This window comes from Oncorhynchus keta, chromosome 8 (genome assembly GCF_023373465.1).
Source record: "Oncorhynchus keta strain PuntledgeMale-10-30-2019 chromosome 8, Oket_V2, whole genome shotgun sequence".
NCBI lineage: Eukaryota > Metazoa > Chordata > Actinopteri > Salmoniformes > Salmonidae > Oncorhynchus > Oncorhynchus keta.
In genome coordinates, this window is record NC_068428.1 from 707145 (window position 1) to 721783 (window position 14639).

The window sequence follows — 14639 nt, forward strand, 5'->3', positions numbered from 1 at the left end:
CCTAGCATTGCTACTGTAGGATTGAGTGAGAGCCAGTGAACATCTCCGGATGTGTTTAATTCTGGCTCATCTCCGGATGTGTTTAATTCTGATGCCATTATCCCCTGTATGTTTCCAGGACAATTGTAGCTCTGGTCTACAATGTGCTGAAGACCCTGATGGAGATGAACAGCACGCTATTTGATGAGCTGACAGCCTCCTACAAATCAGACAGACAGCGGTGAGTGAGCTCTTCCAGTTCATATATTAATTTTAGTTCTTCAATCTAAACAAGTAGTGTGAGCAAACTAGTACAATAAATAGTAAGGGATGGAGTTGGGAAACAACTCTGGCTTGTTTGCTTTGTACAACACATAATACATTGGATTACATTACCTCTGTTAATTACCCTTTTTCGAGGACAATCAGTCCTTCAGTCCCCCTCTGTACCTAAGGTGTGTGTGTGTGTGTGTGTGTGTGTGTGTGTGTGTGTGTGTGTGTGTGTGTGTGTGTGTGTGTGTGTGTGTGTGTGTGTGTGTGTGTGTGTGTGTGTGTGTGTGTGTGTGTGTGTGTGTGTGTGTGTGTGTGTGTGTCCAGGGAGAAGAAGAAGGAGCAGGAGAGGGAGGAGCTGTGGAAAAAGCTCGATGAGTTGAAGCTGAGCGATGCGGCAGCACTGGTGCAGAACAACAGCCACGGGCTGCAGAACGCTGCCCAAAACATCAACAACAACAACAACAATCACCACGACAACCAGGAGAAGAGCACCGCTATCTCCGTGGACCATGAAGACCCTGTTGTCGCCATGGATACCACGGAGGGTGTTGAGGTTGTCACAAGTGCCAAATGACACAGGACTCCATTTTGTACTCCGTAACGGTTTCGTAGCCGTCTCAGAACTGTCAGGGAGGGGTGACGGGGAGGAGGGGTCTGAGAAAATAGCAACAAAAAAAAGATAAACCTCAGCAGTATGTTCAATCTATATACAGTAAAACTATTTCAAATGCCAGCAATTGTCCTTTGGCAGAAAACGTATATTTCAATTTAAGAATATTTTGGGATGTTACAGTGTGGTAAACTTTTTTGTCTGATCAAAGAATTTATCCTTTCACATTTACTTTCTTAACTGAGAAAATATGTTTGTGATATTCAATGTATAAACAATATGAGGGGGGGAATAATGACTTGAAAAAAAAAACATTTCTGATTGTGCTGCACTTAGAAGCTAAATGGCTATTTTAAGATTTGTCTTTTGTATGTGCTTTCATCACTGCTCCCAACACGGTTGCAAACTTAAGGGAAGAGGGGTTCAGGGGGCGAGCTTTAGGGGGTGGGTGGGAGACCATTGAGACCGGAGTGTGTTCATAATCCCTACATAGGAGACCTGAGTGAATGTCACTATCATGAGGTCTCATGTTTTCGGGTGTTTAATATTCTTATCTGAATACATGATGCTTAACGTTATAGCTGTCATTATAACACATTCAAAACCTGCAGCCATAAAACCTATTTACAGTAAGTATTTGAAATGAGCTTAGTTTAGAGAAACAAATGATGAAATGGTCACAGATTTAAGTACGTATAACATATTTTTCCAGTCTAAATAGAGAATCGATTCATAATTAAAATAGCTGATGTAGAAAAAAAGAAATGAGCCATATATTTTTTTCCCAGAGTATTGTTAAGGACAGAGATGTTGATTTTTGAAACCAGGTGGTGGCAAATTGTCTGGTTTCTGCAGATTAAACATGGCTGGATGCAGTGTGTGCGTGTATGGGGGAGTTTGCTTTAACTTGAGTGTCTGTTCTCTATTGTAGGTCCAGTCTTTTCTGATGCCTTTCTGTCAGAGTATGTACCATTCCAATCTCTGTGATATACAACTGTGTGGGGAACCTGTTTTGTAATGACAGACCTTATCTAGGTTTTGAACACCATCAAAATAAAGTCTACCTTATGTTTCTACTCAAAAAACCCATGGGTATGGCTCTCTTTTTCTTTCGTCTTGAGTAGCAGCAACATTTTAAGTCACTAGATGGCCCCAGAGTTTAACATTCATCTTGTGTGTCGGGGAATTATAGAATGCTAATTTAAAACCCTATTTATCAAAAGTGAAATATAGTTTCTTAAAGAATTCAAAGCCAGCACAGGTTTCAGATTTTGTTGCCTTAAAGTTTCCTGTTAAAATATTAATTTAGGATTTTCCCCCACTGATCTTCTACACAACCTCCACATTTAAAATGAAAACATTTTTAGAAAATGTCAAATTGATTAGGCCATACACATGTTATTAAATGTTTGACGGATTTTATTTTTGAAAAAGTGAGGCGAGCAAGCAAAGTTTTTACAATGAAGTAGACAAGTCTTAAAATATCATAGCATCCTTAGTTCAACACCTAACGGCTTAATCAATCGAGTTTAGCCTCTTGTGGAAGTTAGAAGAAGCATAGTTCAGACTTAATCCGAGTGGAAGTTGTGTATCTCTTTACTGGAAACTTCAAGACATATTTTTCAAATGTATTTTTGTTGAGAAAAGTAAAGAGGCATTTAATTAAATTTGTACAGCTTTACAAATAGTAAACCGGAATGTCTTGATTGCAACAGTTTCCTCAGAGGTTGGGATGTAAATCTGTAATTTTTTTTGGAGAATATTTAAAACGGGCAATCCGCATCACTTTTTCTGTAAAAACTGAAGAAAGGAAATGTAACCACTGAAATTCATAGACAGAGCTATGGATGCAAGGACAGACCATGTAAAACGTATTGTTTTAACCTTGTTTCGAGGCTATACGATGTTTGTTTACCTTTAATTTGTTTACAAACATTGGCGTAAAACAAGTTTATAATTTGGGCTCTGATGGGGTACGGCAGTTGAATTAAGATCATGAGGCCTTTATAAGAATCAATGGATACATACCATTATTTAACAACTACAGATTGCCCCTGTAAATATTATACCCCAAAATGTGGACTATAAAGTGTAAAAGGGGGACAGGAGAAATTATTTGAATACGTTGGAAAAGTGTCTTCATATTAAGATAAAGTGACAATCTACAGTAGGTACTGCAGGCTGTGTACCTGAATAGTGAGACGCTCACACGAAATAGCCTATCTGTCGCTACTCGGGTACAGAGTGTTTATAGCATGCCCATTGAACACAGCGAGAATAAATACTCCTGCATAGAGCAGTCCTCACATCAGAGAAAAAACTTCAGAGCCTGACCAAAGAGTCCCAATATAATTATCTTCAGAGACAGCGGCTGTGAGAAGAGAATACACATGATAATTGAGCAAGCAAAGGACATGTCACGTTATGCTAATTAGGAAGTATGAGGAGACTGACACGAATATGTGATCCAGTGCCTCACATATTTTGCTTTTGCTGGCCATTAAATGTTGAGGTAGAGTCAAAAGTCTTCCAGTTTCGTGAGGTGATTTACCCTTTCCCGAAATGTTATTAAAAATAATCCTTCTGAACTTTGTATCCACTGTTGTGGGTGGGATCGGCATTGTCTCTATTTTCTCCTCCAAACTCGTGCCTGTTGCTGACATACATTACCGTCCAAACGTTTGGGGTCACTAAGAAATGTCCTTGTTTTCCATGAAAACATGCATGAAATGAGTTGCAAAATGAATAGGAAATATAGTCAAGATGTTGAAAAGGTTGTAAATAATGATTTTTAATTGAAATCAAAATTGTGTCCTTCAAACTTTGCTTTTGTCAAAGATTCCTCCATTTGCAGCAATTACAGCCTTGCAGATCTTGCATTCCAGTTGTCAATTTGTTGAGGTAATCTGAAGAGATTTCACCCCATGCTTCCTGAAGCACCTCCCACAAATTGGATTGGCTTGATGGGCACTTCTTACGTACCATACGGTCAAGCTGCTCCCACAATAGCTATATTGGGTTGAGATTTTTTATTTAACCTTTATTTAACCAGGTAGGCAAGTTTACAATTGCGACCAGGGCAAGGTAAAGCAAAGCAGTTCGACACATACAACAACACAAAGTTACACATGGAGTAAAACAAACATACAGTCAATAATACAGTAGAAAAATAAGTCTATATACAATGGGAGCAAATGAGGTGAGATAAGGGAGGTGGCAAAGTAAATACAATATAGCAAGTAAAACACTGGAATGGTAGATTTGCAGTGGAAGAATGTGCAAGGTAGAGATATAAATAATGGGGTGCAAAGGAGCAAAATAAATAAATACAGTAGGGGGAGAGGTAGTTGTTTGGGCTAAATTATAGATGGGCTATGTACAGGTGCAGTAATCTGTGAGCGGCTCTGACAGCTGGTGCTTAAAGCTAGTGAGGGAGATGTGTTTCCAGTTTGTCGTGGAAATTTCCTTAATTACCAAATGATGAGAGAGCAAATCACACACGAGTCAGAGTTATGCTTAATCTTCACCTTTAATAATAATTCAGCTTTTGCAATAGCATTTTGACTTTCAACAGTTCAGTATCTCTAACGAAAAGTTGAGAGTGGTCAACATAATGGCAAATGGGATCCTTTATAGCAAAGATCCACCCCTCTTAGACGACATGACAAACCACATGTCTTAGGAATTCACACAAAGAAAAAACCTTACTTCAGAGAGGAGTATCCCCTAGGAAGACAGAGTGGGCTATAAATTATCGTTCAGTTTGGTCTCCTTAAACAAAGCTCTTATCTCGTCCTTGGTACAAAATGGTACCAAGACATTACCCCCACCCTATCATATATATCAAATTGTCATTTAGATACAACCAATTCTAAATACAACCAATCCTGGACAAACTCACGGAGAGGAGAGTGAGGCATATAGGTCAACATAGGAACAACAAAAGAGGGAGCATAGAATGATTCCAGACACTGCCATCCTCCTCTCTCTGATGGGAAAAGTAGGGGGTGACTGGCACACAGACACAGTCACACCCAACTAATTCTGATTATTCCCCAACAAGTTCCAGAGATTTTTGTACTTCGTTCCAGTCATTGGTAGCAGAGAACTGGAAGGACAGGTGGCCAAAGGAAGAATTGGTTTTGGGGGTGACCAGAGAAATATACCTGCTGGAGTGCGTGCTACAGGTGGGTGCTGCTATGATGACTAGCAAGCTGAGATATGGGGGGACTTTACCTAGCAGGGTCTTGTAGATGACCTGGAGCTAGTGGGTTTGGCGACCAGTATGAAGCGAGGGCCAACCAACGAGAGCGTACAGGTCGCAGTGGTGGGTAGTATATGGGGCTTTGGTGACAAAACGGATGGCACTGTGATAGACTGCATGCAATTTATTGAGTAGGGTATTGGAGGCTATTTTGTAAATGACATCGCTGAAGTCTAGGATCGGTATGATGGTCAGTTTTACAAGGGTATGTTTGGCAGCATGAGTGAAGCATGAGTTTACGATATCAAATTTCAATTTACAAAAAAATGAAATGACATTTTCGTCTTTTGAGCTTCTAGTCATGAAATCTATGCAGCCTACTCAATCACTTTTTATAGCTACTGTTTACAGGCCTCCTGGGCCATATACAGCATTCCTCATTGAGTTCCCTGAATTCCTATCGGACCTTGTAGTCATAGAAGATAATATTCACATTTTTGGTGACTTTAATATTCACATGGAAAAGTCCACAGACCCACTCCAAAAGGCTTTCGGAGCCATCATCGACTCAGTGGGTTTTGTCCAACATGTCTCTGGACCTACTCACTGTCACAGTTATTTACAGTCATTCGAAAACATAATGTTAACTTTCACTGCTATGCGGATGACACACAGCTGTACATTTCAATGAAACATGGTGAAGCCCCAAAATTGCCCTCGCTAGTGGATGGCTGCAAACTTTATACTTTTAAACTCGGACAAAACAGAGATGCTTGTTCTAGGTCCCAAGAAACAAAGAGATCTTCTGTTGAATCTGACAATTAATCTTAATGGTTGTACAGTCGTCTCAAATAAAATTGTGAAGGACCTCGACGTTACTCTGGACCCTGATCTCTCTTTTGACGAACATATGAAGACTGTTTCAAGGACAGCTTTTTTCCATCTACGTAACATCGCAAAAATCAGAAACTTTCTGTCCAAAAATGATGCAGAAAAATGTATCCATGCTTTTGTTACTTCTAGGTTAGACTACTGCAATGCTCTACTTTCCGGCTACCCGGATAAAGCACTAAATAAACTTCAGTTAGTGCTAAATAACGGCTGCTAGAATCCTGACTAGAACCAAAAAAATTGATCATATTACTCCAGTGCTAGCCTCCCTACACTGGCTTCCTGGCAAGGCAAGGGCTGATTTCAAGCTTTTACTACTAACCTACAAAGCATTACATGGGCTTGCTCCTATATATCTCTCTGATTTGGTCCTGCCGTACATACCTACACGTACACTACGGTCACAAGACGCAGGCCTCCTAATTGTCCCTAGAATTTCTATGCAAACAGCTGGAGGCAGGGCTTTCTCATACAGAGCTCCATTTTTATGGAATGGTCTGCCTGCCCATGTGATAGATGCAAACTCGGTCTCAACCTTTAAGTCTTTACTGAAGACTCATCTCTTCAGTGGGTCATATGATTGAGTGTAGTCTGGCCCAGGAGTGTGAAGGTGAACGGAAAGGCTCTGGAGCAACGAACTGCCCTTGCTGTCTCTGCCTGGCCGGTTCCCCTCTTTCCACTGGGATTCTCTGCCTCTAACCCTATTACAGGGGCTGAGTCACTGGCTTACTGGTGCTCTTTCATGCCGTCCCTAGGAGGGGTGCGTCACTTGAGTGGGTTGAGTCACTGATGTGATCTTCCTGTCTGGGTTGTCGCCCCCTTGGGTTGTGCCGTGGCGGAGATCTTTGTGGGCTATACTCGGCCTTGTCTCAGGATGGTAATAATAATATAATAATATATGCCATTTAGCTGATGCTTTTATCCAAAGCGACTTACAGTCATGTGTGCATACATTCTACGTATGGGTGGTCCCGGGAATCGAACCCACTACCCTGGCGTTACAAGCGCCATGCTCTACCAACTGAGCCACAGAAGGACCACCAAGTTGGTGGTTGAAGATATCCCTCTAGTGGTGTGGGGGCTGTGCTTTGGCAAAGTGGGTGGAGTTATATCCTTCCTGTTTGGCCCAGTCCGGGGGTATCATCGGATGGGGCCACAGTGTCTCCTGACGCCTCCTGTCTCAGCCTCTAGTATTTATGCTGCAGTAGTTTATGTGTCAGGGGACTAGGGTCAGTTTGTTATATCTTGAGTACTTCTCCTGTCTTATCCGGTGTCCTGTGTGAATTTAAGTATGCTCTCTCTAATTCTCTCTTTCTTTCTCTCTCTCGGCGGACCTGAGCCCTAGGACCATGCCTCAGGACTACCTGGCATGATGATTCCTTGCTGTCCCCAGTCCACCTGGCCGTGCTGCTGCTCCAGTTTCAACTGTTCTGCCTGTGATTATTATTATTTCACCATGCTGGTCATTTATGAACATTTGAACATCTTGGCCATGTTCTTTTATAATCTCTACCCGGCACAGCCAGAAGAGGACTGGCCACCCCTCATAGCCTGGTTCCTCTCTCGGTTTCCTCCTAGGTTTTGGGCTTTTTGGGGAGTTTTTCCTAGCCACTGTGCTTCTACACCTGCATTGCTTGCTATTTGGGGTTTTAGGCTGGGTTTCTGTACAGCACTTTGAGATATCAGCTGATGTACGAAGGGCTATATAAATACAATTTATTTTATTTTATTTATTTCCATTAAAAACTTGCTAAATCTATTGACAAAGTCGATAAGTTGGCAACACTGAATGGGAAATTAAATAATGCATCAATCTGTGGCGTGAATGGTTGGATCAATTCATCTGACATAACAGAAAGTACATTCCATTACATGAGCCACATCAGTTAGCATAATTTCAACGAACATTCTACATTACCATGGAAATGTACACTTGAGTTAACCTCTAAAACTGCCAGAGTCAAGCCTTTTGCACACCTGTTGCGTCAAACTGTATGTGTTCCGACAGAAGTCTATTCATTTAATTGGGAGGCAAACCACACCGCTGCGACTTATCTACAATGTGTAGCAGTGTGTGCAGTGTGTCGAATGCATTGGATTTCCTCAATTTGTGTGTTGCATTGCCGTGCAGTACCAGTAGTAAACCACCGAAGAATTTGTTAATTTGTCATTTTATTTTTTGGGTTGTGATGCGGCGCATGAATTGTAAAGATTAAGTCAAATGTACCCTACGGCGTTAGAAGCTCCATGCCCAAGGGAACTAAGTGGAGCATCACAGTATTTTTACGAAACTCATATATCACGGCCAGTCTCTAAAGCAGCTTTGATCAAGCCAGACATGAAAACTCTGACACGCTCGTGATTGTGTACGTGCTGCACTTTTGTATTATCCAATGGAAGCATTGGCATTATCGTTTTTTCCCATAAGACATGGAAAGGCTGTTTGTTGGCATGTAGTGTGCATAACAATAACTTTTACATGGTTTCTGTCAAATGTGTTATTGGCATATCGCACGCAATATTTGATATGACGCTGTCATGTTTGTAGAGAAATTGCTTCAGTGAATTTCAGAAATCTTGGCTTGTCAAGGAAAGATGTGATTGGTGATAATACATTTCTTTGCATTCCTATACACTTCCATATTAGGGATATCAGACTTAAAGTCATCCATATCCTCTTTGGTGATCAGGGTTCAGATCTGAATCTACCTTCTGAATTCATCTGCCTAATGATGATGACACTGAAGCTTGGTTCCCATGAGAAATCTTAGCAAAGGTCGAGTGAGAGGGTAGAATCATAATAGCTATTTGGATGTAAAAATCGGCATAACCCCAGTGAAAAATAGTTATGTAATCTCCTGGCTTTGTATCTACTGTGATAGGATATTTTCCATCATATCACACTCCAATTCACACAAACACATCCAGACCTGAAAGGTTGTGTGCATGTGTGCCTTTTCATGTGTGTGTGACCCCCTCTTTCCTGAGATATTGTTGGGGCTGGTTGTCACGGCCGTGCCTTCTCGTTAGCCTGAAACTAGGGGCGAGCACACAACAGGCCAAGGTCAAGCAGAACCCTGTTTCCTTTTTTGTCCGGCGGGCCTCCATTGTTCTAAACCCTCATTAGCGCTAGCTGAAAAAGCCAGTCGGTAGGACCCTGTGCCCCTCCTGTGTACTGTAGAGCCCCACTATTCTACTCTCACAAGTCCCACCACTGTTCCCCTGCACTCCGCTCCACATACAGACTGGACAGGAACACAGACAGGGATACATGGACACAGACATGGAAGCTCCAAGAACACGAACATTGGAAGATCTTGGGATCGCAGTGATGAGGAGGGGAAGCTATGACGAAGCTGCGGCTTTAGGACTACATCCTGTGAGTACTAACCAACTTTAGTAGGAGTCTTTGTAGCCTTCATGGTTACATTTTGAGTGGTGCAGATATTTTCACCTTTATTTAACCAGGTAGGCTAGTTGAGAACAAGTTCTCATTTGCAACTGCGACCTGGCCAAAATAAAGCAAAGCAGTTCGACACATACAACAACAGAGTTACACATGGAATAAACAAACATACAATCAAAAATACAGTAAAAAAATCTATATACAGCATGTGCAAATGAGGTAGATTGGATGGGCTATTTACAGATGAGCTATGAACAGGTTCAGTGATCTGTCAGCTGCTCTGACAGCTGAATATAGGGTATTGATATGGCAAGGGTCAAATCATAATGGCTTCATTGGTGTTGCCATGTGATGGTTATATGCATTGTTTTGTGAAAAGATTTATCCTGCATAATTGGCTTGACATTCAATTAGAAAGACAAAGACATCACAGAGGCAAAGTTATTTGACCATATTTTCAAACAACAGCCTTTTGCATCATTATCAACAGAAAAATTGACTAATTGCTACACAGACAAAACTCAACCAATCTGGGTTTGATGGATGTTAGGAGAATGCTACCTGCCCCAATGCATAGTGCCAACTGTAAAGTTTGGTGGATGAGGAATAATGGTCTGGGGCTATTTTTCATGGTTCGGGCTAGGTCCCTCAGTTCCAGTGAAGGGAAATCTTAATGCTACAGCATACAAAGACATTCTAGAGGATGTTGTGCTTCCAACTTTGTGGCAACAGTTTGGGGAAGGACCTTTTCTGTTTCAGCATGACAATGTCCCCGTGCACAAAGCGAGGTCCATACAGAGATGGTTTGTCGAGATAAGTGTGGAAGAACTTGACTGGCCTGCACAGAGCCCTGACCTCAACCCCATCGAACACCTTTGAGATGAATTGGAATGCCAATTGCGAGCCAGGCCTAATTTCCCAACGTCAGTGCCCAACCTCACTAATGCTCTTGGGGCTGAATGGAAGCCCTGCAGCAATGTTCCACCATCTAGTGGAAAGCCTTCCCAGAAGAGTGGAGGCTGTTATAGCAATAAAAGGGGTAACAACTCCATATTAAAGCCCGTGAATTTGGAATGAGATGTTCAACGAGCAGGTGTCCACACACTTTGGTCATGGAGTGTATGTTGGCATCTTGGGAAAACCTTGTAACTCTATTTTTGCGTATTTCAACGTTTTTCTTCTCACAAATTGAAAGTAGTAAATTCCATCTGCTGTCGATGTGCTATGAAAGTTTCATGAAAAAGTGTGCTTTTATCCAGGATGCCAACAGAATACTGGCATTGACATTTGGTATTTAAGATTTCTCTCCACAATGTAGCAAAATTAGTAAAATTGTCTATTTTTTTAATACAATTGTTCTCTCAGCCCCAGGGAAAAGATGTGTTGACTTGCAGAAAACTTGCTCTATAATTGCAGCATTTTATCTCCCCTGTCGAGGGGGGCCACTAAAATGTTTGGTCCGCGAGGTGGGGGACCCCCCCAACAAAATTTAGCTTAGGACTCCCAAAAGGGGGTAGGTTTTCATGAGCTTGGGTCCCAGGAAAACACAGAATTGTTTATTTGGGTCCCAGGCTGAAAAAGTAAATATGTTGATTTGAACTGTTATTATGGTGGAAATTTGACACAATTACAATCATGGTCTTGAATTTTTCTGGTCTCGGTCTTGATGAACTCAGACCCCTCTCCCCCCGGTCTTGGTCTTGACTCAGACTCGATTTGCTCCAGTCTTGGTCTTGAATCGGTCTCGCTTTAGGTGGTCTCAAACACAACACTAGCTCTAACAGCACCTTCTGAACTGTTGTGATGGGCATGGCAATGTTTTGTGCACACCTGCAATACATCAGGCAAGAAAAAACAGTTTTTGGTCACGAAAACAAACCATTTTTTTCCGATTGAAAAAGTCCAGGTAGCACCACGTTTATTTTAATTTCAAAATATTTTCTCCCCTCTGAACATGACCCTGAACTCTCTGATGGCACATTTCCAAACAGGATTTACCCCAGTGTTTTACCCAAACTTTTCTGTTTCCATCGACTTGGGCCCACACCCATGTTTGGGCCATGGCTCCGGCAGACCTGCTCTCTTTTGGGGTCAAAGCCACTGGTACTTATCAGCCTGTATTTACATAACAATGGTTAACTGTGAACTTGAACACCATCTCACAAAGCAACTAGTTTGATGATGCAGAGGTTGTTGATTCTGCTCTTCACAAGTCCTAGCTGTCAGCCCTAGCTATGGAAACCCAATTTCCCTAGTATAACATAAGGGTGTACACACCAGTGTTAGGCATTTTCAGAACACAAGGCACAAGAACACCCAAGAGAGCTGAGTCACAAGACGACCTGAGACCTTTGACCTTTTATCCAATCAATATAGGTGCAGGGCCTGTAATGAATGATGCAGTGGCCTAGAGCTCATCAATGGGTTGGATGAATGGGTCTTCTTGTTTAGTGTTCAGTGACCTACACTCAAGTGAGCATGATTCACGTTCATGATTGTGAATGTGGGGGCTGGTTCTCTGACGAAAGTGGGTCACGCGAGGTAGCTATATATGGCCAATGTGGGTCTGTCAGTGGGTAAATTTGCGAGCTCGTCTGCTGCTCTGATGTGGGCTTGCTGGAAAAGAGGGCACCGCTCTAGGGTAGGGTGCCAGAGGGTAAAGCGGCGAGGGTTGCTTTGTTGTATATCCTTGTCTTGGTGATTGACGTTTACTTCCAGCCCAAAACTCCTCATAGGGAGTGTCTATCCAGCATTTTTCTTCCTTTCTCTTTAGCCGGTCCGTAATCCAGTTTCTGTAAGGTCTGTTTGTGGGGAGAGGTAATCAAAGTAGGGCAGTCTGTCAAAAACAAGATGACGGCCAGATAATCACAATGCCACACTTAGTTTTTTAAAATTGGTTTTCTTTTTGATGACAGAGAAAGATTTTTTCTTTTCCTGTGATTACACCTAACCTGGATAAAGTTGGTCCACTAAAACCGTTGGTGTGTTGTTGAATTAAAGTAGTAGTCGTGGTTTTTGTTTAACTCACTTTAATAACAACTAATAATCATACAGGTTTTGCGGTTCAAAGCCATTCCAGCTCTAACGTTCTAGTCACGTCTTCATTCTTATAACAGGTAGGTCTTCTCTCGTGATATAGTCTATTCAACTATACTACATACTTCCCCTTGTTAGAATTGAAGTCCACAACTTTGACAATAAAATTGATATTCCTGTTTCAGTAGCTTACACAAATGAAATACTATTTTCTTTTACATTACAGGTAAGTCAAATTTCACAACCTGTTTTTAAACATAAACCAAAGTTTAAATCGTAATTGTCAGTGCTTCTATATCAACATTCAACAGTCATTTATGGAACTCTTTGGAAACAAATCTTATTTTATTTCAGTTCTTTAGATTTGAGTTTCTTTGTCTTTTTCACAAATCTACCACTCCTGGTAGTCACTTCTGATAGTTCCATGGCGTTATGTACTTCCACGGCTTCCATGGCTGAGTCATTGGCATGTTCTGGAACTGTCACGCCCTGGTCGAAGTATTTTGTGTTTATCTTCATTTATTTGGTCAGGCCAGGGTGTGACATGGGTTTTTGTATGTGGTGTGTATGTAGTGGGATTGTAGCTTAGTGGGGTGTTCTAGGTTAGTCTATGGCTGTCTGAAGTGGTTCTCAATCAGAGGCAGGTGTTTATCGTTGTCTCTGATTGGGAACCATATTTAGGCAGCCATATTCTTTGGTTGTGTTGTGGGTGATTGTCCTTAGTGTATTTGTTCCTGTCGCTGTATTAGTTGACAAGTATAGGCTGTTTCAGGTTTTCGTTACGTTTATTGTTTTGTAGTGTTTGTGTTATTTCGTGTTTACGTTTGTTTGATTAAAATGGATCGCAATCTACACGCTGCGTTTTGGTCCGACTCCCCTTCACCACATGAAAAACGTTACAGAATCACCCACCGTAAACGGACCAAGCGTGTCAACAGGCAGGAGCAGCCCAAAGAGGAGATGCGCAATAAGGATTTCTGGACATGGGAGGAAATCCTCGACGGGAGAGGACCCTGGGCTAAACCAGGGGAGTGTAGCCGCCCAAAGGTGCAGCAGGAGAAGAGGCAACAGGAGCAGCCCAAAGCGGGGAGGCGCTGGTATGAGGAGGCAGCACGGCGACGCGGATGGAAGCCTGAGCGTCAGCCCCCAAAATTTCTTGGGGGGGGTGGGGGCTCAGGGAGAGTGTGGCAGAGTCAGGAGTCAGACCTGAGCCAACTCTCCCTGTTTATCGTGAGGAGCCAAGGAGGAGACCAGAGCCGGTGTTGGAGATGAGTGAAGTATAGACTGTGACGGAGTTAATGGGGAAATTGGAGGAGAGAGAAATGAGGGAGTTGCTGTGTTGGTGCTTTTTGCATGGAATTCGCCCGACGGAACGTGTCGGGATTTGATGGCACCTGGGTCAGCGCTCCATACTTGTCCTGAGGTGCGTGTTAGTCGGCTGGTGAAGTTGGTGCCAGCCTCACGCATCAGGCCTCCTGTGCACATCCCTAGCCTTGCACGTCCTGTGTCAGCACTGCTCTCAAGATCTCCAGTACGCCTTCACGGTCTAGCCCATCCTGTGCCACCTCCACACACCAGCCCTCCGGTAGCAGCTCCCCGCACCAGGCTTCCTGTGCATGTCCTCGGTCCAGTTCCACCAGTGCCAGCACCACGCATCAGGCCTACAGTGCGCCTCGCCTCTCCAGCGCTGTCGGAGTCTCCCGCCTGTCTAGCGCTACCAGAGCCTTTCTCCTCTCCTGCGCTACCGGAGTCTCCCGCCTGTTCAGCGCAGCTAGAGCCTTCTTCCTCTACAGCGCTGCTGGAGTCTCCTGTCTGTTCAGCGCAGCCAGAGCTGTCAGTCTGCATGGAGCAGCCAGAGCTGTCAGTCTGCATGGAGCAGCCAGAGCTGTCAGTCTGCATGGAGCAGCCAGAGCTGTCAGTCTGCATGGAGCAGCCAGAGCTGTCAGTCTGCATGGAGCAGCCAGAGCTGCCAGTCTACATGGAGCAGCCAGAGCTGTCAGTCTGCATAGAGCAGCCAGAGATGCCAGTCTACATGGAGCAGTCAGAGCTGTCAGTCTGCATGGAGCAGTCAGAGCTGTCAGTCTGCATGGAGCAGCCAGAGCTGTCAGTCTGCATGGAGCAGCCAGAGCTGCCAGCCTGCATGGAGCTGCCAGCCTGCATGGAGCAGCCAGAGCTGCCAGCCTGCATGGAGCAGTCAGAGCTGTCAGTCTGCATGAAGCAGCCAGAGATGCCAGTCTGCA

At 43.2% G+C, this 14639-nt stretch overlaps 2 protein-coding genes across 2 annotated transcripts in view; both read left to right on the forward strand.

The window, feature by feature from the left end:
* Window positions 1–1947, forward strand: part of LOC118386647 (serine/threonine-protein phosphatase 2A 56 kDa regulatory subunit alpha isoform-like) — a 109209-nt gene extending 107262 nt beyond the window's left edge. Inside the window, exons 12-13 of the mRNA XM_035774359.2 lie at window positions 119–220; window positions 577–1947. Of these exons, the coding sequence (XP_035630252.1) occupies window positions 119–220; window positions 577–826 (352 nt within the window). The 3' untranslated portion in view covers window positions 827–1947. The remainder of the gene's footprint in view (window positions 1–118; window positions 221–576) is intronic.
* Window positions 1948–9137: 7190 nt separating this feature from the next.
* Window positions 9138–14639, forward strand: part of LOC118386648 (T-cell activation Rho GTPase-activating protein-like) — a 33635-nt gene continuing 28133 nt past the window's right edge. Inside the window, exon 1 of the mRNA XM_035774360.2 lies at window positions 9138–9336. Coding sequence (XP_035630253.2) covers window positions 9229–9336 — 108 coding nt within the window. The 5' untranslated portion in view covers window positions 9138–9228. The remainder of the gene's footprint in view (window positions 9337–14639) is intronic.